This window comes from Diorhabda sublineata, chromosome 6 (assembly GCF_026230105.1).
Source record: "Diorhabda sublineata isolate icDioSubl1.1 chromosome 6, icDioSubl1.1, whole genome shotgun sequence".
NCBI classification, from domain to species: domain Eukaryota; kingdom Metazoa; phylum Arthropoda; class Insecta; order Coleoptera; family Chrysomelidae; genus Diorhabda; species Diorhabda sublineata.
In genome coordinates this window covers 24,632,852-24,660,790 of record NC_079479.1, presented here as the reverse complement: position 1 = coordinate 24,660,790, position 27,939 = coordinate 24,632,852, and the positions used below count along the sequence as shown (strand labels likewise).

The 27,939-nt window shown below is 31.8% G+C and overlaps 2 protein-coding genes and 1 long non-coding RNA gene across 3 annotated transcripts; 2 read left to right on the top strand and 1 right to left on the bottom strand.

Moving 5' to 3' along the window:
- Nucleotides 1-19: 19 nt before the first annotated feature.
- LOC130445397 (caspase-7-like) lies at nt 20-4,508 on the top strand. The gene is made up of 5 exons (XM_056780996.1): nt 20-527; nt 1,590-2,069; nt 2,267-2,505; nt 2,802-2,947; nt 4,083-4,508. Exons 1-5 carry the CDS (start codon nt 393-395, stop codon nt 4,358-4,360), a joined length of 1,278 nt encoding a protein of 425 aa, XP_056636974.1. The 5' UTR covers nt 20-392; the 3' UTR covers nt 4,361-4,508.
- Nucleotides 2,071-6,785, bottom strand: LOC130445399 (uncharacterized). The gene is made up of 2 exons (XR_008910045.1): nt 6,576-6,785; nt 2,071-5,461 (listed from the first exon to the last, which is right to left on the bottom strand). It is a non-coding gene; the product is annotated as an uncharacterized LOC130445399 (long non-coding RNA).
- On the top strand, nt 6,784-27,939 carry LOC130445398 (guanine nucleotide-binding protein subunit alpha homolog). Its single transcript, XM_056780997.1, has 3 exons — nt 6,784-7,347; nt 19,980-20,366; nt 22,547-27,939. Exons 1-3 carry the CDS (start codon nt 6,868-6,870, stop codon nt 22,784-22,786), a joined length of 1,107 nt encoding a protein of 368 aa, XP_056636975.1. The 5' UTR covers nt 6,784-6,867; the 3' UTR covers nt 22,787-27,939.

Genomic DNA, 27,939 nt, shown 5'->3' with positions numbered 1-27,939 from the left:
ACATTTTCGAAGCCATATTAACTGATTAAGAAGGTAGACCATAGATAAATAAAAAAAATAAGGTTAGTTAAGAAAAAATATTCATCATTATAAATAAGTATAGAAAAATAATAAACCATACGCTTCCTATCCTATGTTTGGTCGGAACATTCTGAATGTTTTTACAACATAAATTTATATTATTTATTTTCTATGCTTCTGCGATATCTGTTCTTTGTAAGAAGACAGATGTCTATTGTCTACGATTCTGTGATTTTGATAAGTTTCAAAGCAAGTTTTTCAAACAATGGTGAACAAAAATAATTTGTTGTTTATTGTGGAATAACGTATTTATTTGTCTTAATTAGTGTGAATATTTACTTGTGAAATCTGTTTACTTTGGAACATTAAAAATGAACCAAGAATGCAAAGATGTTATCATTGACAATTTTGTGCAGTTGATGAAAAATTGTGATGTTCAAGTTCTTACGAAACCCCTTATAAAAAAAGGAGTTTTCAGAGAATTGGAAATAAATCAAATATTTTCGGTAAGTACTTTTTTATTTTAATAATGGTTATCTATAATAAGGATTGTTGCAGTCGTATTGAAATGAAATTTCTCATAATAAAAATCATGTGAATATTTTGAATCTTTTTTAGTAATTTATTCCTGCTATAGCACCTAACCTAAAGAGTCTCAAAGTAAATATATGTATGAAATTCTCACCTCAAACTTATTGTTTAATATTGGGCTATTTTCTGTTACACAAAAACGTCATATTGATACAAATTAACTATAAAACCTTGGTTTTTAAGATATATTATTAAATTTATAGTATCTATATTATTCCAAGTTATCTTTAAACTTAAGTTTAAATTTTTTAATTTCGTGTAAGTTTGTAGTAGAAAAATATCAAATTCTTCAATAGAAATTAAAACATAGTTTTTTTAAAATAAATCAAAAATTATTTTATCTTGATTCTTGATTTTAGATCTCTTTTGATAGAAAATCAGTTCAAAACAAAAGATGAAAATTTGATGTTTTGATCTATTTCGGTCTTTATCAAAATATGTCAAATTTCTATCTGTTATTTTGGACTGATTTTTTATCAAAAGTCCGAAAATCAAGACAAATCAACCCGAAAAACATATAAAAAGCTGTAAAAGTTGAAGATCATCATAATTTATTAAAAATATACAATAAATAGTTACTGATATAACTTTGATAAAGAACTTCAACTATTAAATGTTCTTTTTTTACCAGGGTTTCCTAAAATTTTTGTTACTATTCTTCTAGTTAGATTAGAAAGGCAAATGAATCTCATGAATGAAATCTCCTCTCCATAAACTTGAGTTAAGACATTTTATATGCATATAATAAATCATTTATCTATCACAGGCTAAATTTATAATCACCACTATTACGGTCATATCAAAGTCATTGAACAGACCCTTCAAGAATGTATATTTATCATCATGCAATGTAATTTTAGTATACTGTATCCATAAATACTTAAATTATACATATTATAAATAAAAATGAAGCGGTACTGATTCGTTTTAAAAAATTATTACTCCATTTTTATTAGAAAATATATTTCTCTTAACAGACAGATGACACAAAACACAACAAGAGGATATTTTTCTTTGTCCTGCAGAAGAAAGAGAATGGTTGGATTCCGTTTTTAGAAGCATTAAGAGAGACTGGTCAAAATTCTATTGCTAACATGTTACTACGAAAGGGACCTACAGTTTTTAACGAAATAATGAATTCTCCTGATATAGAAGATGAACCATTACCGGATTTAAGCAAATTAAATCTACCAATAAATGATACAACGGATACTCTGAAAGTTAAAGTTACTCTTTCATCATCATTTTTAGATACTTATGAACATAATGGTACCGTGGGTTTTTATACTTCCAGATCACAAAAAAGAGGAAGATGTCTTATAATTAATAATTACGAATTTAATAATAAGGATCTTCCATATAGGAATGGAGCTTTAGTGGATCAAGAAAATCTAAAAAAATTGTTTAATCAAATGGGCGGATGGGATTTAATTAGTCACACTAATAAAACTACTTCAGTAAGTATTAAATTATATTTTCAAATAAGTTGGATTTTATGGAAATAACCACTACAGTAACAAAAAATTACATTATCTGGTCCTTCAAACCGGGTATCTACTATATAGAAGGTTATAAGGACAAAACTAACATTTTAGCTTGAAATTATTTTTTTTTTATTTATTTGATAATAATTAGGTTTTGAAATATGTTTTAGCAAATGAATATGATTATTAAAAATTTTGCAAATTATAAAAATAACTATTTGTATGACATTTGCTTCATTATAATTATGAGTCATGGTGGAGAGAGATGTAATGATACAGTTATTTATGGAATTGATGCTAATATACAAGACAATTATATTTCCGAATCTAGTATGCGGAAATGGTTTTCTAATGAAAACTGCTTATACTGGAGGGGAAAACCGAAAATTTTGTTATTTTCAGTTTGCAGGTAAATAATTTCATTTTCATCCTTTACATTTATACAGAAAATTGACCGATCCCAAATGTATTTGTAGGTATATTTTATTGAGAAAAACTCGAAATCTTTGCTTAAGAGGGGGACAACTTTTGAAATTACAGCCCAAATTTCACCTTACTTTATCATTATATCAGCTGTCTTTATGTGTCTATTTCTGCTTTTTTTGTCTATATCTAATTTTCTCATTATTTATTATTGTTTTGTCTTTTTGGTCTAAATCTTTTTTTCCAAATTTTTTTTTGTTAATGTAAATATGACATTTTTAGGGGTGCTGAACGACATATACCCATAAAACACAAACAAATAACAGAAATTGATGGTGCTTTGAATCATTCACAAGTTACAAGTATACCACCTCTAATAAATTTAAGATCGGATGAAGACATGTTGATTGGATTTTCTACATTACTAGGTATAATCATATTTAGTTAAGATATTGATAAGAAAACTGACTCTTTGAAGCTAAAGCAACTTTTTTAAATTTTTGTATGACTTAAGATTGATTGGTAATAGAAAAATAAAATCGCAAATTTTAGCTAAATATATCAGTTTTTGAAAAAAATTTATTACTTATAGCATGGTAGGGTTTTATATATAAAATTTAATCAAAACATGATGGTAAATGGATTTTAGGTAATTGTGGAACTAATTTGTGAAGAAAAACTTAATTGTTGCTTGGCAAATGTAACAATTAGTTGTACAAAGTACTAAAACGCTCTTAATTCTCACTGTTTTTAGGTTCGATAACTTTTCCATTTCTTTGGAGGTGTCTTCTTCTAGGTTTAGTTACACTTATATCAATTTGTAAACAATTAATTATAATTTTTCTACTAAATTTAAATTTGGAAAGTTTTCCACTTTTTTTCACACTGTCCTTGTAATAAATCTATTGGCCATAATTCATGAAAGAAAACGTGTAATTTTGAGGTCTTTCCCCCAGGTTTAGTTGGACTTCCATCACTTTGTAACCAGCCGATTCCAATTTTTCTGCAATAATAGAGTTGTGAAAGATTTCCACCAGATTTTTTTTAATCTATCAAGTGCAATAAACCTATTGACCACAATTCACAAAAGAGAATGTGTAATTATGAAGTTTTAGATCTCCCGTGGTTTAGAAGGACTTTTATCACTTTGTAAACAGCTGATTGTAATTTTTCTATGAGAATCAAGTTTTGAAAGTTTTTCCCCTTACTTCTTACATTAATAAACCGATTAGGCATAATTAACTTAAGGAAACACTAAATTGTGAGGTTTTAGACTTTCCTAAAAGTCTATATTCATCTGTTACATTTCGATGTTACACTTTTTCTGCTTATCTAACGTTTTACTTGCAAAAATTGTATGGTGAGTTGTTGGAACTACCCTACTAAACTGACATGTATCTTTCCTAGTAGCTCCCTCACAGTGGATGAAGATTTTGTCCTATAAAGTCCAGAAATATAATTTTCAGTCCAATATTTTGAATCGTGTTTAAATCCATCATACCAATTTTTTCAACAAAAATTTTAAAAAAAGGCGAGATACTTACCATTTTTTATAAATTTCAGGATACCAATCCCACAGAGATTACAATAGAGGTACCTGGTACATAGAGCTATTATGTAAGAACATTATGAACTATGCTCACAACCACTCTATAAACGATATAATGTTAATGGTAGACGAAGGTTTCAGATTGAGGATATCAGAAAAATGTACAATGCAGACATCAGAAATTGTTAATATAGGATTCAAAAGATTATATTTGCACCCAGGGTTGTATTGCGAAAATGGTATTCTTAAAAAGTACAGTGAAGATGTTAATTTGTCCATTGGGACCAAGTAATTTAATATCATTGGTATCGAATCCCTTAAAGTAATTTTTATATATAACGGAAGTTGTAATTTACTTTTTTATTTTATAAATATTATAAGTTTACTAGTTTTTTTATTTAGTTTTACATATTTTAATCAAATATATATTTACTTTATTCTAAAAGAATAATTGCAATCAGCTATTCACAAAGTAATAAAAGCCCTACTAAATCTGGGGGAAGGCCTACCCCAAAATTATACATTTTATTTTGTAAATTGTGGCCAATAGGTTTATTACATTGACAAATTCGAAAAAAAATTATGTGAATAACTTTCGGAACTTGATTTTCACAGAATAATTACAATCAGCTGTTAACAATGTGATGAAAGTCCTAATAAACTTCAGGGAAGACTTGAAACTTCAAAATTACACATTTCCTTTAGTGAATTATGGCAGATTAAAAAGAATCAAATGGAAAACTTTGACAACTTGACTTCCAACAGAAAAATTACAATCAGTTGTTTACAAAGTGATGGAAGTTCTACTAAACGTTGGGGAAGGTTGGATCCTTTGTAGTTGAAGCTCCCAACCTGGCAGCTGAGGACAAGATCTGGAGAATGTGGTGGGTGCAGAAGCATTCTACAGTTCCTACTCATTGTATTTGACAATCATTTTTATCACTTTTACAAAATAGAATTTTTTCTCTTGCTTACGAGTAAATTCGTTTGTAATTTCCATATATTCATGATCTCATTGATGCAAAAACAACCACAATAAGTAATGTTACTCTTTCAAGACATTTTTCTATTTTCAAAAATATCCCTTAACCTGGTAATAAGACTTTAAATAATTAAAAAATTGCAAATCAAAACCGACTTGTAGCACAATTTTTGTCATAGAGAAAGAGAAAAGTCATTTCCTCATTTTTCTTAAGGCATTTTTCCAAATAATTCATTGCTCCCTTATCAAATTCGAAGTTTACCTTGGAACAATTTCTGATCACACTAAGCCCTCACAATTAAAGAAAACAATGAACATCATCTTTATGTTCGACATGCTTTTTAACTCTGATTTTCCATTGGAAACTCTGAATGTTCAGCTTTGAATCATAGCAAAGGACCAAGTCTTCATCTAAAACAACAATTTTGACAATGAAATACAAATCTATATGAATGAATATCAATATTTTAGGACATACTGTAAACGTGTTATTAAAGACACTGTATATGCATCAAAGCGTTAAAGACACACTATGAATGTGATCTCATTAAAGACACTATAAACTCTCTCAGGACACACCATAAACACCCCAAAGCAGAATGTTCTGGCTTTTCTGCAACTGACCCAAAATACCTTAAAAACTTTCTGCAGGAATTACATTATTTTTTGTGCATTAGTCATAGCTGAGTTTTCTGCTAGCCAACATTGTCCCATCTGACATCTGGCACATTACGCAACTAACTATGCCGGCTGTATCAACTCACACTGCTTGCTCTAGTAGGACTGCCCGTCTCCCTCACCTTGTTTTTATTATTCAGTTTACTGCAGTATATAAAAAATATTTTGCAAATAAGATTATATTGTCTTTGTTTTCTTAGTAAGACGCGAAATTTCGTTTTTTCGAGCTGCAACTTAATTTTACATATGGCAAATCTTTCTGCAGGCCTCTTCCTCGATATGCCACAATGTCACTTGTTCTGCTTTGGGGTATAAACATATTAAAGATACACTGTAAGCATATCAAAACCACACTATAAACTCGATCAGGACACACTATAGGGCCGTTAAAGACACACTGTAAATGCATCAAAGCCACACTAGAAATTCGATCGGGGCACACCATAAGCTAGTTACAGACACGCGGTAAACATGATCAGGACATACCATAAGCGAGTTACAGGCACACTGTAAACATGATCAGGACACATATAAACGCGATCAGGACATACTGTAAACTCGTTAAAGACACCCTGTAAACGCGATCTTATTAAAGTGGCTATAGTAGCAGATAATTTGTGTGTCATGAGAAATAATTCACTGTATTTTCTGATCACATCTCGTATACTAAAGCACCATCGGTCCAATTTATATCTACCTCACTGTATTTTATATGCTTTTACATGACTGAATCTCAAGTATTTTTCACGTTTTGGATAAAATACTGGAAATAAGATTTACATGAAACCTAACGTTTTTTTAATCCATGTCTTACTCAAAAGGTGTCAGAAAAATTATTTCTACTTACACTACAACCGTCGGTACAACAATCTGAGTAAATATTGAAATTAAATTTTTTTAAACTTTTCTCCTTAAATAAAATCTTCTATTCAATATGGTCGTGTAAAACTTATTAACAAGTCACTATAGTTCGAAAATATTCCGTCTACTAATAAGCAGCGCCACTACACTGTCAATTTTTGACAAATAATCTGTCATAATTGTCTATTAAGTTTAGTTGACAGTAGAATTATTTTATTAGTAAGTATGTAGTAAGTGATGATGAGGGTTATCGTTTGATTACAAAGTTTTTGTTAAAAATGTCCACTTTAATGTGGTCGTGTCCATGTTGCCTTCGGTTTAAATTCAGTCCCGAAGAACTTGAACAACGCTACAAGAGCCACGAAATCGACAAAATTATCGAAAAAGACAGACAAGCTATGAAAAGACAGGTCAAACTCCTCTTGTTAGGCGCTGGGGAGAGTGGGAAATCTACTTTTCTAAAACAAATGAGGATAATTCATGGTATTAAATTCGAAAACTATTTAGTTAAGGAGTACCAACAAGTGATTTATCAAAATTTAGTTAAAGGTATGAAAGTGCTCGCGGACGCTAGAGACAAGTTGGGGATACAGTGGGGAGATAGTAATAACGCGGAGTACGGTAAAAAATTACTCGAATTTGATGGTAAATTAGTACTGGATTCGAGGAACTTTAGTCAATTCTGTCCTATTTTATCTAAATTGTGGAAAGACAGTGGTATAAGAAGGGCGTATGAACGCAGAAGGGAGTTTCAGTTGGTTAGTACATTTTAAAAGGTATTTTAAAGCTGACCTATATCTTTCTAATTTCATATAAAATATGGCATTGTTTCAAAAAAATTAATATAAATCAAGTTTATAATAAATCTTCTAATTAAAATGTTTGAGTGACAAATATTGACTACTGAATCACATTGTTTCGTAACCAGATAAAATTCACAACGCTGTATGTACATAACATATCTTGTTATTTATTAAAACTCATTATTTACTAATAAATTCAATTTTATATAAAATGAAACTCATGCAAAAGCAAATACAAATTTGAATAATAATTTTATAAATATTTACTTAGATAAAAATGATATTTATTTAATTAGTTTGCCCATACAATACATAAATGGAGTTCAAAACTGATTTGAATTGGCATTGATAAATACTTTCTATTGTTAATTTTTTTCATTTTATACTTTTGATTTTCTAAATTCAAATTTTAACTGGGTGTATTGAAGCAGTGTCATACATTTTTTGAATACCTTTATCAAATGTTGATTCATACTTTTTAGAATTTATGAAAACAATTTTTGATAAAATTTAGCAATTGTTTATCTAAAGTTTTTTCTTTTTTCATTAATCCCTCCTTATTTCGTTATTCTTAATGTTTCGAAAAATATTGCTTCATTCATAGTATATTTCAGCAATAATGCAATAAAATGTCTTTATCTTGGTCATTTTCCTTATCACTCTGTATTAAATAACAAAATTCATTATGATTATAACAAGATTCTGTATTAAAGACGTAGTTGGACTACTTAACTTTTTTTAACATATAAATTATTGTACTGAACACACTGTTTACACATCACTACACCCATACTCACAATTACACTGTCTAACCCGCGTTTCGATTATCAAGTTACTGTCTTCAGAGACTGAAGGTAAAACTGTTCTACCTTCAGTCAGACAGTGTAATTGTGATTGTTGGTGTAGTGGTACTGTAAATAGTGTGTTCAGTAAGAATATCACCAACGGTTCCAAAAATTCCAACATAAATTATTATACTCGTACTGCCAAAAACGCCAGCTCACTGTAAAAAGTGTAGCAAAAAATCTGTAGCTTCTATCCTTTTATGATTTAAGCATCTCAAAGCCATTAGTGTTAGCTTTAAAATGAGTGGTCTATGTTGTTATTGGATTATGTTTTTTTGTAAAGAAAATGAATCTTAACCTATGAAAAAGGGTTATAATTAAAACTAAAGAAAATACAAGCTCGAATTTCACAAATAATAATTTATTTCGAATAAATCTAAACAGCTTCCAATCGCTTTTTCATGGAATAAATAAGCCTTTTACTTGATCTCAGATTGAGTGACTGGTGCAGTATTTCTAGCCCGAACTTTTCTCTTAATTTTGCCCTATAAATGCTCAATAGGATTTAAGTTCTAGCCAATCCAATACTGCCGTACAGAACCTGTAGTAATTATGTAGAAGGGCTTTGTCCTACATTACGATGAAATGGAACGACGTGATCCCCTAAAATTTCTTCTATGTATCGCTCCATTACCAATTTCATTAAAAACCAACACGGTTTTTGCTTCCATTGAAATGCTCGACCAAACCATCCACCAAAACATCCTCCAAAAGCCAAGTTTTCTTTTATGCAACACAACGCGAATCTTTCTCCATATCTTCTGTAGACTCGTCCTTTTCTATCGCTACTATGTAAGTACAATCTGCTTCAGTCTGAAAACAGAAAGGAGATCCATTGTTTATCAGTTCAATGGGCTGGGGTTGATTTGGTACCAGAAGCTGGACTTTTTGACTCAATTTTAGTTGCCTTAAGTCTTGTTATGATTGTCCAGCAACTCCTCGCGTTTCTTTTCAGCGCACTGGCTACTTCTCGCTGACTCTGGCTTTGTCGTAATAGGGTGACCCCCTGTATAAAAAGGGTCGTTATCGATCATAACATTGTTGGACTGTGAGAGGAAGAAACATTACAATGTTTTATATCATTTTGAAGCTAATTCGTGTTCAGTGACTCGCGAATGCGGGGGTGTCGCCCAAATACTCTTCAGTTATACTCAAAAAACCCCTAATTTTGACTTATCACTTCATAAAACTCTCTTCCACTCTTCATGCGTCCAATTTTTAAATTCTTCAGCCCAAAGTAGCCTCGTAAGCGGTGCCCAGATTGAACGCGAACATGACGCGCTCTAGACGTTCATAAATGTTAATAATACACCCCAAATTTAAAGCTACACAGAATGAACGTGCTGGTTCGTTAGTAAACATACCTTAAAAGTGCTTATATATAAAGAAATTTTAACTGTGATAATCGCTTTTGAATTATTTATAATGTGTTATTAGTGTATGAAATATCTAGAGAGTATACAAAACGACATTTGACACGGCGTTGTGGGTGAGACCCATCAATTTGAATATAAATATATACAGTTATTTTACAACATATTTCAAATAAATTCAGACGAATGTTTCAAATATAGATGAATGAATCGGGGTTCATATGATCAACTTTTGATATTATTGAGCAAAACATTTCAATTAAAAGTTCTTGTCGTAGGGGAAAATGATTCTCTATATTCTGCCGAATTTGTATATAATAGTACAGAGAAGTCATTTATCAGGGTATCTGCAACTACAAACTACACTAGAAAAGTGAGGTTATGTTTTTGACGATAAGCCCGTAAAAAGTAGAAAGTCGATGTCAGTAGCGATTATTGTGTGCGTTATCACAGTTTATCCATAAGCTAAATTATCTTTGACATTTATGAACGTCTCGAGCGCGTCATTCTTTGTACCGCTCTAATTTTGTCGTCTTAAGAAAGGTTTCTTCACTGTCACTCTTCCAAAAAGGCCACTTGTCGCAATCTCCTTTTCACTGTAGAAGTACTCAAAGGCAGATTTATCGATCTGAGCTGCAATCTCTGGACCCGTTTGTAGTCGATCTCGTTTAGTAATTAATACATTACGTTTCTCATCATTGGTTGTGGTTTTTCGAGACCGCCCTGAACATTTTCTATCGCCAAAGCTACTGGTGGAAGCATATTTTTTCAATGTCCTACAAAATCATTACATAACCAAACATTTTGTCCAGTATCATTAGGAAAATAGAATGATTTTTACTGGTAGTAATACTGAAATAACTATTAAAGCGCCTGTTATGTATGATACAACAATCAAAATCAGCCGGTTTTGAAGTCATTGTAATGATGAAATGGTTTATAACATCATTTTATAACCTAAAAACTGTCCAGTATCATGAAGATAATAAATGATTGTTTAATTCTTGATGGTTTTTATGCCGATTTTTACATATTTTGTCAATAAAAGCAATAAAATATTTGTGTTTCGTAAATATTCGATGTAACTTCTCTTGCACTTCACAGAATCACCATTCACATGTTCTTCAAGCCATACAATTGCAAAATAACGGCTTTTATAGTTTAGTTATATGACCTAAAGTTATCCCCAAATTGAGTTTTACGTTGAAATATTGCAAGAAAACAATATTCCACTTATTTTCCTTTTATTATCCGTCTTTAATTGATATTTTTAAAAAAATTTCTAATTAAAAAATATTATTTTTGTATAGAAAAGTGAAAATAATTCGGAAAAATTGTTTATAAATCAAGTAAGTTTTTAATTTTAGTACATTGGCTACAATTGACCAAAAGACTAGGTTAATCGCTTATGAAAATCATTAAATTAGTAGATTAAAATAGATTGAGACTTCCTTTTGTATAATGCTAGAATTTTTTATTAAAGTTTGCTCATGCACGTTTTTAGATTTTGTGGGGGCATATCTAAATTAATGGATTTATTATACTTGTTTTTCTTTTACCTATACGAGATTCTTTTCAAAATACTTTTTCATAACAAAATTATCAAAAAAATCTTTTATTAACACTAACGAACTGAAAAAAATATTATAACAACCCCTTACGGAAAGAGGTGTGGTTTTGTATAAGAAAATGTGATTTCTGTATTAATATTTTAACATTTTATTAATTTATCAAAAATAATCGACCAAAGTGAAAAAAATCTCCTTATAAAGCAAGTACAACTGAACTGAAAAAAACTGTTATTTTAAAAAAATTACTTTAACTTTAACCCTGTATATTTTTCTTGAATATGTAAGTAAGTAAAGTAAGTAAGTAAAGTAAATTTCCTTTTAGCTTCATACACTTTTCCCAGCGATGTTCAATAAGTTCGATAGTCTTTTTATAATAAGAATCGTCCTCAAAATAGTCATCAACTGATGCCATTACCTCTTCATTGTTGGAAAATCTTTGACCACCGAGCTATTTTTTCAAATCTGGGAAAGATAATAATTTGAGAAGGCTTAATCTGAGTATAGGGTGCATGAGGTAGCAATTCGAACTTTTAAGTCGTTAATTTTGGCCATTATAATAAAGGATGTGTGATCTGGTGCATTCTCTTGATGAAACAACAATTTCTTCTTAGCCAAATGCTGCCGTTTTTGCTTGCTTTCTTCGTTCAAACGTTGCAATAAGTTCGCATAATACTAGCCGTTAATAGTTTTTCATTTTTCAAGTTAGGCAATGAAAATTATCCCACGAGCATCCCAAAAAACCGACGCAATGACTTTGCCTGCAGATGGAACGGTCTTTGCCTTCTTTAGAGCCGGTTCTTCCTTTTCAGTCCATTGTTTTGATGGAAACACGACGACGCTGTTTTTGTTCCTTTGTGAGCAAACGCGGCACCCATTTTGCGCACAGCTTTCTCATATCCAAACTTTCAGTTAATATGCGATGTACCACACTTTTTGGAATGTCTACTATGTCTGCTAGCTCGCACACCTTCCGTCGACGATCATTCAGTACCGCTTTGTGGATTTTCTTCAACATTTCTGGAGTCGTCACCTCATTTCGTCGACCACTGCGATGCTGGGATTAGTCTCACCTCTATTGTTGGGCTAGCGCCTTAGAAATAAAAGTATTGTATCACACAACGATGACCGATTCTTTCCATGTTTACAAATTCACTGAAAATGTTCACTATCGATGGCTGCCAAACAAATACTAAACAACGTTGCGTCTTCAAACTTAAAACATATGCTGTATAGATTGTGTACTTTCTAATACAGTGATATTTTTCAAGCAAACTACCGCCGTCTTTTAAGTCAGGCTAAGTACTTCTGGGGCCATCATCGTGCCACCTTTATAGTGAAAGTATGCAAAAAACCTGCAATATTATGTATTTCTGCCCGAAAAATTCAAAAATCATCTCAGTTTTCCGGATCATATATATAGTTTTCTGGAAAATTCAATTTTCTGCCTATATTAATCTTTTTCCGAGCCACTGATATCTTTTTCGAACTCCTCGTATCCAAAAAACCCCCCTCTTCAAAAACTTAACAAAACTTAAAAAAACTCTGTATTCCTATTTCAACCCTGTATATTTTTCATAAATATAAAACTGTGGGATGCCAAAAAGAAAAATTTTTTAGACATAAGTTTTCTCAATTGATTCATGTCAAAAATAAATCGGTAACTCAAATGGTTTTGGAAATACAGAACTTCTCATTCAAGCATGTCAATTTTTTTTCTTTTCATGTTTTTGAAGTAAAAGTAAGTTTTGAGATCATTATCAAGCCGAACAAATGGCGATTTGCAGATTCGCTTCCAGTGATGGAAACCAGATAAGAGAGCCCGTTAAATCATGAATAACGAGAGTTTAGTAGTGTAATGAATTAATTTTGACGAATTATACCTTGATAATTGTTAAAATTTTCAGATTTTAGCCGTAAATTTTTTAGACAATCCTCGTAAATTATGAGAATATTAATTTTTTACCAATCAATTGTGTCGAAAAGAATGAAATTTCGATATAAATAAATCGAAAATCCCAGAATACTGTCAATACTTTAATTAATAAGCTCGAAATTTATCCAGTTTTATATTTAGATATTTACCGAAAATACTATGAAATGAGTTTACGTGATTATACACAATGCTCACGATATTTATCAATTTTCAATGGAATGCGTATATTTCGAGGTGATTTCTCGCAAAATTCATCTAAAAATAATCCGAAATAAAAAACATTATTCCGATAAAAAAATGTATGAAAAGGTGCAATATGCTGTCAAAATGATTACCTCACCGTAAATAAAAAAACATGAATCACGTTTTCTAATTAATATATGCGAAATATAATTCATTATTTCCAAGTAATTTATCAATAAAAAACAAAATTTGATTATCGACCTTGATAGTACGAGGGTTCTCCATAAAATAAAGTTCCCAAGGAGATGCGGACTGTACGTACGCTGTTATGCGAGACTGACTTGTAGTTTCGTTCCCTTTCTCCCAGTTCCCGCCCCGGCAAGCTGTCTACAACGTTCATTTTTGTGAAAGATGGATCTTCCACTTGATTCTCACGCTCCGTCATTCGTTTTTTGTGTGCAAAAAACGTTCCTCCGGTGGACTTCATCCCCAACGGTGTGAGATGAATGGGAAACATTGTAGGAAAGTTAAATGGTGTATATAATTGAAAGACGGACGTAAAGACGTCCATGACGAACAACATTCTGGCCGGCCATCGTTTAGGGACCAAATGGAAGAAGGTTGACGGTTCGGGACCTCAACAAAAATGTGCAGCAAATCCTGCATGCACAACATTTTGAGAGACCGCTTAGGATATGCCGAGGTTTGTGCAAGGTGACAAAGTAAATAAAGTTTTAGGCTAATTTGTCTATTAAATCACATCGGAAAATTGCTTGAATATCTGCTAAGAGTACAGTTGTTGAGAACCGAGAATAGTGGAGGCGGACTGTCAAGTAATCAGTTTGAATTAATAGAGGGAAAGTCAACCATCGACGACCTTAAACAAGTAAAAGGAATCAAAAGCGTTGCTTGGATAAATCGAAAGCTATGCTTACTGGTCACTCTAGATGTTCGCAATGCCTTTAATTGTGCACCGAGGATCAACACAGTCAATGCCCTGGCTAATAAAGACGTACCAAACTACCTTATCTAATTGGAGAGAAGAAGAAAATGAAAATTACATGTGGAGTGTCACACGGTTCGATTCCGATCCATATACCAACTCATAGTATATAGCATTTAGTTACTGTTTTTGCTTTGTTTATTCTACATTTCTTTTCGTCATCATCTGTCCTAGCTCTGTCAAAAATAACTCCTAGATATTTAGTTCTCACAACTCGCTGTAATTTCGTTGTTTTCTAGTTGTATCCCCTCCTATACTCACGTACAATGTCTCTTCTACCATGATTCTAAGTCATCTGTGTCGTGTAGATTTATTACCTTATCATCTGCAAACTGGAGGGTACAAAATTCAGTTGGTTCAGGAGTTAAATGAAGAAGATCCTGATAGAAGCCAAGAATTCTGTGAATTGATGATGGACATAATGAAGACAGATTTGAAGTTAAGAAACAGAATAGTTTTTTCTGATAAAGTGACGTTTAATTTAAATGGAACGGTTAACTAACAAAACTGTAGATATTGGAGCAGAGAAAATCATCACTGGATGGTTAAGATTCGCACTCAATATCCTAAAGAAGTGAAAGTTTCGGCTGGTATAATTAATAATAAAATTATTGGCTACTACCAACAAGACGTAGCTCCCCAGCATTTTGCACGTACAGTTAGAAATTATTTAAATGAGTTTTTTCTCAATAGGTGGATTGGAAGACGTGGAACTATCGAAAGGCCGGCTAGATCCCCCGATTAGACTCCTCTCGATTACTTCTTAAGGAGTTATTCAAAATATAAAGTATATTTTAATAGAGCAGACAATATTGCTGATTAAAAGTTAAGATAATTGAAGAAATTAATAAAATAAACCCTGAGGTCATACAAAATCGGTTATTGTCAAGAAGTGAATGGTGGTCATTTTGAACATTTAATTCAAAATACAGTCTCATTATTATCTTCATTCAAGTTTTGTCATAGAGACATTATCAAAATTTTACATCTTAAAAATTAATTTTCTCAGTTATCATTGCACCAAATTTGAAAAAAAAACTTTATATTTATGTATAAACAGAAGACTAAAATCCCTTTCCAACAAGGTGCCACACCACCCCCTTTCTTATTTAAAATTTTCGAGGGGGTGCTTATAATTCAGAGGAGGTGCTGGAAGGGTAAATGATCAATTCAAGAATAAAAAGCGACCTGTTTCAGGTGTTTTTCACTTATTTTTCGTATATTTTAAAAAGTTTTTGGAAGATGCAGCACCTTTTAATGATAGTGAAGGATTCCGATACTTTATATTTGATATTTACTGTAGACTTCATAATTGTCTTTATAATAGTTCTGGATGATATTCGCAATAAAAACTAACTTGAGTATCATACATTATTAATTATACATGATGCAACGAATTTCATTATATTCTTGGTGTCATAAACTGGTTTATATACGTAAAACAACGCATGTCATACTCATTTTATTTTAATATTACATCCAAATCAAGGTTTATTTAATATTCTATCTTTAGAATATGTCTGTGTTTTATGGCGAGTATAAATATGTAAGTTATTAACTGTTTATTTATTATCTTCAATTTACCAGACTGTTTTTATTGACGTGAAGGTTTTACTATTCGCTTAGCGGTAAAATATCTGGAGGACCCTGTACAAGAAATTTGCGCGCTAATTTAAAAAATCTGTTTTTCACATTTTCAGTTAGCACTAACATTCAAAAGACGCGTGTAAAAATTTGACAGCTGTCGTATTATTAGTTCATCGGTGTTGCAGGTTTCCTGCAGCTTTTTTGTAACCTGGTGAACCCCAGCCAAATGGCCGACAATAGGGGATAATACAGTCACAGCTGTAGTCGACAAATCGCATACTGAGACTAACTTTTTGTTTGTTTGTCATGAGCTTTAAAAGGCGTTAGTCCAACCAATATAAAAGCTGAACTAGGTTCTACTCTGGGTGCGACTGCTTCTTCGTTTACAACTGTAAAACATTGGGAAGCAATGGTTAAACGAGGCCGTAAGACCTGCAAAGACCAAAATTGCAGTGATCGACCAAATGAGGTGATGACTCCGGAAATGTTGAAGAAAATCCACAAAGCGGTACTGGATGATCGTCTACAGAATGTGCGACATAGTAGGCATCTCAAAAAGTGCGATACATCGCATATTAACTGAAAAGAACAAAACCAGCGTCGTCAAGAAGTTTCCATTGAGTGTTTGGCAATATTTCACAGAAATAAAGTCGAATCTTTTGCGCCCTTTGATAACCATGGATGAAACGTGGGTCCATCACTTCACACTCGAAACAAAAGATCAATCAAAACAATAGACTGAAAAGGGAGAATCGGCACCAAAGAAGGCAAAGACCGCTCCATCTGCAGGCAAGGCAATTTCCAAGAAAATCCACAGTACTGGATGATCATCGACTGAAAGTGCGCGAGCTAGCAGACATAGTGAGCATTTCAAAAAGTATGGTACATCGCATATTAACTGAGAATTTGGCAAGATGGGTGCCCGTTTGCTCACAATGAAACAAAGCAGCGTCGAGAAGATGTTTCCATCGAGTGTTTGGCAATGTTTTACAGAAATTTAGCCCAATTTTTGCGCCGCTTCATAACTATGGCCGAAACTTGGGTCTATCACTTCCCATCCGTAGCAAAAGAACAATCAAAACAATGTACTGAAAAAGGGAGAACCGGTTCCAAAGAAGGCAATGACCTTTTCATCTGCAAGCAAAGTCATGACGTCGATATTTGGGATGCGCTTGGGATAATTTTCATCGGCTATCTTGAAAAAGGAAAAACTATCAACGGCGAACTTATTGCAACGTTTGAGCGAATAAATCAAGCAAAAACGGCCGCATTTGGCTAAGAAGAAAGTTTGGTCGGCTGTTATTTGTTATTTTGAGGAGCTTGGTGATTCTTATTATAAACAGGGTATCGAATTTATTGAACATCGCTGGAGAAAGTGTAAGGAGCTAAAAGGAGATTACGTTGAAAAATAAATACATTTTTTTCCAAAATATTTGTGTTTTCTTTGTGGGATCATGTACTTCTAGCACCATCTTCATACACATCACTTTAGTATTCACCTCAACTTTCACCTTGCAGAGAAATATTTTCTATATCAGGACCAAGTTTGTTAAATCCCTTCTCCACATGAATAAGGTCCTTATCCAAATCACAAAAAAATCTATAAAAAGGAATTGCGTGTTTATAAAGCAAAAAATACTATTAAAGGTTTGTTAAACATTGCACTTATTTTGCCCCAGGAAAATCAAACGTAGGGGAATGGTTTAAACGAATCGAAATGACGATGCGCACAATGAACGTCTATAACCGCTGAAAACATGAAAAAAATAATTTCGAATAACCGATAGATTAGATGATATCCTGAAGATATCAAAATAACATATTAGTCATATCGTGCTTGATTGTTTTGCGTACGTGAGATTCTGTTCAAGTCCGTCCAAGCTCACAATTTATCAAAAACAACGAATTTTGATTCTCAGCAATGTTTGGAGCTATTCAATCGTATTATTTGAAGGACTAAATAACGGAAAATCAGCCTCATTGGAAGTTAAAGAAAGTGATGTGACACTTCACTCCAGATCGGGCTACCAACCACTTTTTCCCGTTCTCAGATCTTAAGATGTTTCGCAGGGAAGAAATTATCAATTTTTTATATTTTTAATAAAGTCAAAATATGTAAAATAGTGTAATAGTAAGCATAATAGTTTTTGACAAAACTACGAAATTTTTTATTCTAATATATCCATAATTTAATTTAATTTTGGATTATGTCACCGGTGATAATATGGTGACGTAATAGTTGTTGATTTTAAATAAAATCTTACGTTATGTGGTACCTCATTCAAAAGTGATTCTATTTCTCTATTTAACGGTGTTGATCTTTTGACTAAATTATTTACTACACATCTACATTTCGATAATCAAATGAATTAAAAAGAGCGAAGTTGAAAAGCCAATCAGACGCTTTAGTTTGAACCTTTTGACTAATTAAGATATGAATCCTAACCAGCCGAAGAGAGAGACACTGCGGTGTGTGGCCCCAGTTAATTAAATCCACCAGCTATTATTCCGTGAAGCTGATATCGGGTTGTATATCTCGACTCACGGTCAACTGCAGAATCGATCGTCTCTCCGATTTCGCGTATCTAGTTGTTCGATGGGCGTAGAATCAGGAGTTCTTGCATTTTTAATCTGGAACTCCCGGCTGGATACCCTGGTCTGTGGAGGCTTGGAGGTCGAGGCAACTTTAGTATTCGCGATCGTTACGGCAGTCTTGGCCTTGTATGAATATAGGATCTATAGTGTCCCCGTTTCTTACTGCGATACTGGAGAATCTAGTATTTAAAACTGATTCATTAATCCGACTACTTTTAAAAAGTCTAGAATGTGGGATGGCTTCAATTACCAGAGATCTTCGTCTTCTATTTCATACGCAACCCAGGTCTAGTGCTCTGGAGTTTCATAGTGTTTCAGACTTCGAGAGAATGTGGATAGAGGTTTCGTCCTCTGTGTAACAAAATCTGCACGCCGCATTATCTGCTAGGTCTAGCGTTTTCAGGTGTTTGTTGAGGCGACAGAGCCTCAATAAAACTTCTGTTAGTATTCATAGATTGTTCTTAGTTATGTTGATACATTCAGCAGATCTAAGTACTTATAGTTTCCCAAACTTGGCCTTCCTTCTCCTTGTTTTTTCGCATCACTAATGTTGAGCCGAGTCAAAAACGTCGAAAGAGAAATGTTGCCCTTGTTTGTTCAGAGCCTTCAGGGAGGAATAGGAGAATTTGTTATGACTCCTGCTCTTGCAGAACCCTTGGAATTTCACTAGGTCTCACACAGATATTGTTCGCGACATCAGATTAAGGCTCAGGTACCATTCATCCCTCGGCACGATGTCTTCTGTTTCTTAAGCCCATAAAAATGAGCCGTATTTTACATGGTCTCCCTCCTCACGCACGCGAAGGGCCGCCGCTACACTCGTGAGCAAAAAAACTGTAAATTGTATTTTTTTTGTAAAATCTTTAAGCTTTAGCTTCAAAATGATATAAAATATTATAATGCTCCCAAAGTCCAACAATATACTATGATTGGTAACCATATTGATAGAAGAGGACGAGTGTACAGAAGACCTGGAGAATATTTGCGCTGTGTCGCATAAAAGAAAACCTAGTTGGTTTTTATTGAAACTTGTGGTAGAGCGGGGACATTAACGACGAAGTGATATATAGAAGAAACGACAGTTTTATCGTGATGTAAGACAATGTTCGTCCACATACTGCAGGTTCCGTACGGCACTATTTACAGGATGTCTAAATTGCCGCTATTGATTGACCAGCCCCAGCAACAGATTTAGATACTATCGAGCATTTATGGGGAGAATTTCTTGCTAAAAATCCTGCACCAACTACGAAACGGAACCTCAAATCAGCGATCACTGAAAAAGGGGATAATATCGAACAAGTTGTTGTTTAAGATTCTTTTTCGTTTGATATTTTTTCTTTACTCATAGACCACTTATTATAAAGCTAAAACGGCATTTTTTTGTAATTGAAAGTACTATATTCTTTTAACCTTATTTCATTAACATTAACCAATACGACATTAAAAAAGCATGATTCAATGGAATAATATTTTTTATTTTTAAATATGTTACAGAGTGATTCTGTAGAATACTTTCTCAACAATCTAGATCGAATATCCCGACCGGAGTATATTCCAACAAATCGAGATATTCTCCATTGTCGAAAAGCTACCAAAGGTATCACAGAATGCGTGGTACCCATTAACGGTATCCCGTTTCTTTTCGTCGACGTCGGAGGACAGAGATCGCAGCGACAAAAATGGTTCCAGTGTTTTGATTCAGTTACTTCCATCCTATTCTTGGTATCTTCATCTGAATTTGATCAAGTGCTGTTGGAAGATAGGAAAACAAATAGACTGGAAGAAGCGAGAGATATATTTGATACTATTATCAATAACGTCATCTTCATTGGAGTTTCAATTATACTGTTTTTAAATAAGTATGATTTATTAGAAAAAAAGGTGAGTGATATTTTTAAAATGTTCCAATACCATTTTTCTATATCGTCTACCTTTTAAATTATTTGGTTCTCCATGTTTGTAACTTCATCATCGTGGAGGTGCTGTGAATTCTCAAATGGATTCAGCTCTGGTGAATTACTAGGCTAATTAATCACATAATTCATTTTTCAGGACTAATTTCGAATTATTACAAGTGACCAAGTCATGTTAACATGTTTTCATAATTTTATGATTCAATATTCGACAGAATTTATCATATCTTCTATAGAAACTAACCTTACAGTGTCATATATTGTGAAAAAAACCCTATTTATATGGGTGTTTTAAAAGTTTGTTGGATATGATGTTGCTTTCACTTTCTTAACAAAACGTGGTTTATATTCCTGGCGAAATAAATGTGAAAATCGCCATTTTCAAGTCGTCAACAATCAATCATTACCATAATCTATAAATTTCATTAGAAAATCTGTGGTTTGCTCTTTTGTGCTTAATTTACTATTTTTTATTGAAATTTTATCACTTCCCAGAGTAAATTTCTGTTGACGTTCACATTTTTCTTTTCTTTTTGCAGAAAATTTCTTTAAAACACTTCAATCACTAGATTTTCAACATACCAAGTGCTGTAACTATAAATGCAATAGTCATAGTCCTATTCTCAACAAGAGGATTTATTTTAACATGCTTCTTTTTCATTTTTGATATTCAAGGTCAATTTTGTACATAGATACAACCGGTTTGAGACGATTAGGGACATCATCGGCGCACAAAACCTAACGTATAAAAAAACATATAATTCAGAATGAATATCACCGATAGTTTCAAAAATTTATTACTCACCAATGATCTTCCATGTCATTGTCTGAAATCTGTCGAAAAACTTGTTGATGTAGAAAAAAATTTAGATTCCTAGTTGTACAAGTATCAAAGGAAAGTTGTACGAGTATCAAAGGAAAAGAAGAGATTAACATTATCACTTTAGAAGGAGCATAAATCCCTTATACTGACCCAGAAGCTTTCTTTGTGTACAAAATGCTTTATTAAGAAAACGTTTTTGAGTTGCTGGTTGTACAACAATCTAATGAAAAAAAGAGACCAACAAAATCTCTTTGAAAGGACACAAATGCTTTGTACTGACCCAGAAGCTTTTTTTGAATAAGAGTACCACAAAAAGCAGTGCCTTCTAATGCTACAAACAGAAGTTTTCTTTGGGTACAAAAATGTGCCTCCTGGTTGTACAAGGATGGAGGGAAACGAAAAGATCAACACAATCTCTTTGAAAGGAGCTTAAACGCCTCGTATTGACCCAAAAGAAGCATTCTTTGGATACAAATGGCTTCTTTAAGAAAACGTTTCTGAGCTGCTGGTTGTACAACGATCAAAGGAAAAGAAGAGACCAACAAAATCTCTTTGAAGGGAGCATAAACGCCTTGTAACTAATTCAGAAACTTCTGAAAAGCACTGCTTCTTTTAGGACGAGTTCCACAAGAAGCAGTGCTTTCTAAGACTTCTGGTTGTACAAGAATCAAGTAAAACGAAAAAACCAACACATTCTCTTTGAAAGGAGCATAAATGCCTTGGATTGATCTAGAGGAAGCTTTTTTACTTACCCAAAAACTTGTTAAAAAAGACAAAAATTTGTATTCCTAGCTGTACAATAATGAAATGGAAAGAGAAACCAATATATTCATTTTAAAAGGAGCATAAATCTCTTGTATAAACCCAAAAGAAGATTTATTTGGGTACAAAATGCTTGTAAGACTTTCACAAAAAGGAGGTGTCATCTAAGGCTAAATCATTTGAAAACTTTGATACCTCCAGGTCCAAAAAGTATTTGAATCCAAGCAAAAGGAAGATACACCTCTTCGGCTTCCTTATAGAAACTCCTGATTAAATTAGACCTAGCAGAAACTGGTTAATGGTACTATGGGCTGGAGGAGGAAGAAGCTCAGGCTTACCTAGCTTTAGAATGCTTTATAAAAAAAACTTTTCAGTAAAAATATAACTTTATCAAAGTCATCGGTGAAATTGGAAGCTGGAAATGTTGAAAACAACTGTTAGGAGGGTATAACAACTCTTAGGGTTAATTAGTTTAACTCCTAATATATTTATTGATGTTAAATAGTAACCAATTTTGTTTTTCAGTTTAGTAAAGTAAAATTTTAACATGTTTATTTTTTTAGGTAGCGAATCCTGAAACAGACATCCGCTGGTACTTTCCACAATTCAAGGGAAATTCCCATTCGATGCAAGATGTCCAAGCGTTCATCCTTACGATGTTCACAGCCATCAAGCGGGATCCAAAGAAACCTCTTTATCACCATTTTACCACCGCGGTTGATACAGAGAACATTAAGGTGGTGTTCAACTCCGTCAAAGACACAATCCTCCACAGAAATTTGGAAATTTTGATGCTTCAGTGAGAGTTGCGGAAAATTAGATTCACTAGGCTGTGTTCGATGCAACATAGATTTTATTAAGACTGATTTAAAGTGGATTTCTCATTTTTTTTAAATGTTGGACACCTATAACATTTTTTTATTTTAAAATGAACGGATTCGAAGAAAATAACGCATCACTTCCCAATGAAAATAGTATACGTAATTAAAATTTACGTAATTCGTTTATGGCGTTTAAACAGTTATTAAAAGATCCTATAAAGTCGCCCGAAACTTTTTTTCATGACATCATAGTCCCCGTTTTAGAAGTTCATTGTTTTTCCAAACATTTATGAATGGAAATGATCCGATATATAAACAGTTTTACGACCGATATAAAAAAGAAACAAATACATTCCTGTTATAATTAGTTTCGGTGAAAAATTTCGTGTTGCTTTCCAATTTTTTTCCAAGAAAATCCGGAAAAACCAAAATAATAATCATATCGTGCCTGATTTGCAGTATGTTTAATAACATTTATCAATACTCAAAATACATTATTTGGTCTTTCGACCTTCTATTCGACCCTTCGAGCCTTCTAATTGTATTATTTGGTCTTTTGAGCCGGTTATATAACATATGGAAGGTTAGAAATATCAATAGAGTGATTATAAAGTTCAAAGGACCAAATAGCGCCTGATTTGCAGTAAAAAATTAAATACATCGTTTATTACTCTTCACTGATGATCAAAATTAATCATTTTTGGTCCTTCAAGCCTCTAATTAAACTTTTTGGTCTTTTGAGCCGGATATATACCATTTAGAATGCTAGAAGGATCAAATAGTGTAATTAGAAGGCTCGAAGGGCCAAATATCACCTGATTTGCAATATATTACTGAATTATACATCGTTTATTACCCTCAATTGATGATAGAAATTACATAATTTCGTCCTTCAAGGACTATTATTATGGTATTTTCTTTGGGAAATGCGTTATTTTTGCTTCGAAAAATTATTTTGTGGGTGGTACGAAGTTTATTTCCACTAAGGAATGACCAAAGATATTGTTTCTCAGCTTGATTTCACCAGCTTGATGAAATTTTGCGAAATGTATTTTTATTTGTATTTAATTGTAAATGTAAAAATGTATGAAAATTCACCTTTAGATTTATATCGTTTTTAAAGTGGACACTTTATAAATAGTCTATTTTTAAAAGTCTTCAGAAACAGCTCCGATTTTGATTATTTTTTCATGTATATTTTCCACAATTCAGTTTTATCTATATTTTTGTAAAAAAGAAATGAATTGCTATGAATTAGTGGACCATATGCATAGTTTATATCTAATTTGAGTAAAATGTGACCTAGGAAGTGTATGTTTCATAATTTTGACATATATGTCATCATTCCTTTTGATTTTGGTCATTAAAGTGTGATGTTTTGTACTATTCGCCTTCGTTGGAACTGGAACATAGTCCTACTTCATATTTGTAGTTATTTGGATTGCGGCCTTGTAAATATCATTTTGTCTTACTATACATCATAGTTGATGCTAAAATTTGATTTTTTTGCTGTTAGATGGTAAATTGTGACTTCATATTTGAGATTGTTTTTTTCAAAATATGAAACCATCAGTGTCTTTTTCTCAATTTTGACAAAACTGTTACTATTTCATTGGACTCTGTCATCTAAAATATAATTTTATCTTACCTTACACAATTGGTACTCCTAAAATTCGATTTTTTTGCTGTTAAAGGGTAAATTGTAGCCAGATTGTATATTTGAGGTTTGTTTTTCAAAACATGAACCCAGAAGAGTCTTTTTCACAATTTTGACAATTTGTTTCCATTTCGTTGGTTTGTGGCCTCTAAAATCTGATTTTGTCTTACTAGTTGCTGATGAAATTTGATTTTTTTAACCAGTTAAATACTGGAACATAGTCCTACTTAATATTTAAGGTTGTTGCTTTCGAATTATGATTACAGAAATGCCTTTTTCACAATACACCATAGTTGACACTAAAATTCGATTTTTTTGCTGTTTAATGGTTTTTTCCTAAATATGATCCCAGCAGTGTCTTTCTCATAATTTTGACAAATCTGTCACAATTTCGATGGATTCTGGCCACAGTTGCTAAGCCATTCGACTAACACAATTGCAGTCAAGAAAAGGATTGATATCAAAATTGTAGCTTCTATACAGTCTAAACACTCTATTGTCTATTTCATCCCAATTTTAGACAAAAAGTTATGGTTTCCTTCTCTAAGCCATGTAGATGTGTCTAGCGAAGCTTTAGTACCAATTTTGGACATTATTTGTTCCAAATGACCATTGTCATCCCAATGGATTACCATTTTCAGTATATGGATTTTATTGAAGATTAATGATTGGTATGACCAGAAGGATTACCATTTTTAGATTATTAAGATACTATGATTAATTTGAGAATTTTTGTAAAAAAGAGCAGAAAATAGAGAAGAACAAAATTATTCGTTATAAAAACACTAGTTATAAATATATATAAAAAATTTTTAAAAAAATTATCAAAATTTGAGTTGATTCTAAGAAAAAACTATTGAATTGATTTGTTCTCTACATCAAACATATTTTAATACATGTAGTTGAAATTTATGAAAAATTATTCGAATCTTTAAAAAAAAGCACAATTAAGATTTGCCTTAATAAATTACTAATAATTGTAAATAAATATTTGTAAAAAAATTATTTTCATAAGAATTTACTGCGATAGTATTATCTACAGCTGTGAAAATGCTCTTCCATATTTTTTTTGAATATATATTGAAAATGAGCAGCTTTTGATACCAGATTATACTGTACCTACCATATACACTTTTGGAAACATTAATCATTATAATTTTTTTTAAATTAATGTGAGGATTAATCTTTGACTTAAAGTTACTTGATCTGCTATTTATCTTGTTGTCTCTAACAAAAAAAGTGTCAAAACATCTATTAAGACTAAGAACAACTAGTAGTAGTTTTTGATTCGCTTTCTTAACAATCATTTTCCAAAAATTCGTGCATTTCCGTTGTCAAATTACTGTTTGATTCGTTTATTTAAGAATTGATCATTAAAAGGATCTGATTTTTCATAAACAAATTCTGTAAAAATCATTTTTGAACCATAAAGGCATCGAAAATTATTTTCAGTTCTTTTTGAGTCATCAAAAGGAGTAAAGATCCTTTTAGATGTTTTACCACTTCCTTGCTCAAAATTTACTCACAAACATGTTATTAGTAAACATTGATTTCCCTTACAAGGAAAATTATTCAATTTAAAAAACTACCCTGTTTAGATGGTCATCAAAGTTTAATGAAGAAATCCTTTGTTTTATTACTTTTTAATATGATCCTTTAATGGGATAATCAAGTAATATTAGTCATTAAACCTATAGTGACGCAAAAACAACTACTTTATATTTATTATATTTTATAGTACGAGGGTTATTCGAAAAGTTGAGATATGTTTATTTATAAAACAACAAATTAAACTTCTAATGTATCTATTAATTTATATATTTTGTTTCTTACTGGTTCTTGTTTAAATCTTCTTTTTTTCGGTTTAAGTGCAATATCTTCTATTGTATAGATTTCTTTTTTTTTGGTATGGGTGTATTTCTTCAACCCATGAAAATATCAAAGAAAATATAGTTCAATTAGACGTTTTTTTGCTGGATCGTGTATAAGCACCTTAAACAATAAGATAATTCATGAAATGCTACGAAATAATCCTGGTAATTCCATATTTTAACGGAACAGAGTAATTACGGTGCATTTATAAGGATAATATGATTTTTTTTACTGGTTTTTTTCCTGATCATGTGAATACACACTTAAACAATTAGATATTTTATAAATAAGAATAAAATATGTAAAAAATTACTTTGATACGATAACAAACGTTATGATATTTTCACAAGAAGAAACTAAAAATGGAATTAAATAAAAAATAGACGTTTTCTTACCGGATCTTGTAAGGGCATCTCAAAAAATTAGATATTTCATAGAAAATAGAAAGAAAAAGTAGAACACTTTGGTACGATAAAATTCAGAGAGAAACTTTGCGTGGAAAATAGAAAGTAAAAGTAAAAGATTACTTTTGTACAATAAAAGCGTTATATTTTCACATAAAGAAATGAAAAATAAATTTAGATAAAAAAATATACGATTTTTCTGCCGAATTGTGTAACCGCATCTGACAAAAATAGATATTTTATGAAAAATAATGTGAAATGTAGAAGAACACTCAGTACATCACTTTTCAGATCATGGAGAAACTTGTACTGAAATAGTTTCATAATATCATGTTTTTTCCAGCCTTATTCCTCGATAGAACTATTTTGAAACATTCAAGATATTTTTGCCAAACTTTTCTACCCGTCGGCTTGATGTTCAGAACATTAAACTCAATTTCAGTGCTTCTTTTTACTTCATTTTAAAAAGTCTTTCTTATTTCAATCTAATCCTTTGAATTATCATTCAAATTACAGAATATTTTTCTGTATAATTTTTCCTTGGCACATGGAATTTTTTAACTTCTTTAGAGTACTATGACTGATGTCGTTTGATCGTCTTTGTTTACCACTTTCATTTTGAGCCACGAGAAGATCTGTTCGACTAAATTTTTTTAATTTGCTGATTTATGGCAATTTAGGGGCTCTGAATCAGTTTACTCACAAATTTCGTCACTTTGATGTTTCGTAAATATTTTACCAAATTTTTTCTATCTAATGGCCAAATATTGTTATTTGTAACAAAATACAAAAATACCTGCAGTAACAGTTTAGATCACCAACCTTAAATTTTTTTTTACAAAATGGCTTAATAACATACTGGGATTATTAGTTTGAATTAACAATTTTTAGGGCGTCCTTGTATGTTTGAGATGACCAATTACTCAGGGATTAGTAGAGTCACAATAATATATTATTGACTTTTGTTTGAACTTTAGTATTTTGTAAAATGGATAGAATTTGTTATATTTGTTTCCAAAAGAAACGCCAAAATTATTCATTCCAAAAAAAATATTAGATTTTTATTTATTTTAAATTAATTAATTAATTAATTAACCTGAAATTTCTTTGGTTTATAATTTCAAATGTAAAAAAAGATATTCTGTAATTTGCATTTCATCGTAATACATAGTGTACAAATTGTTTATTAAATTACTATATAT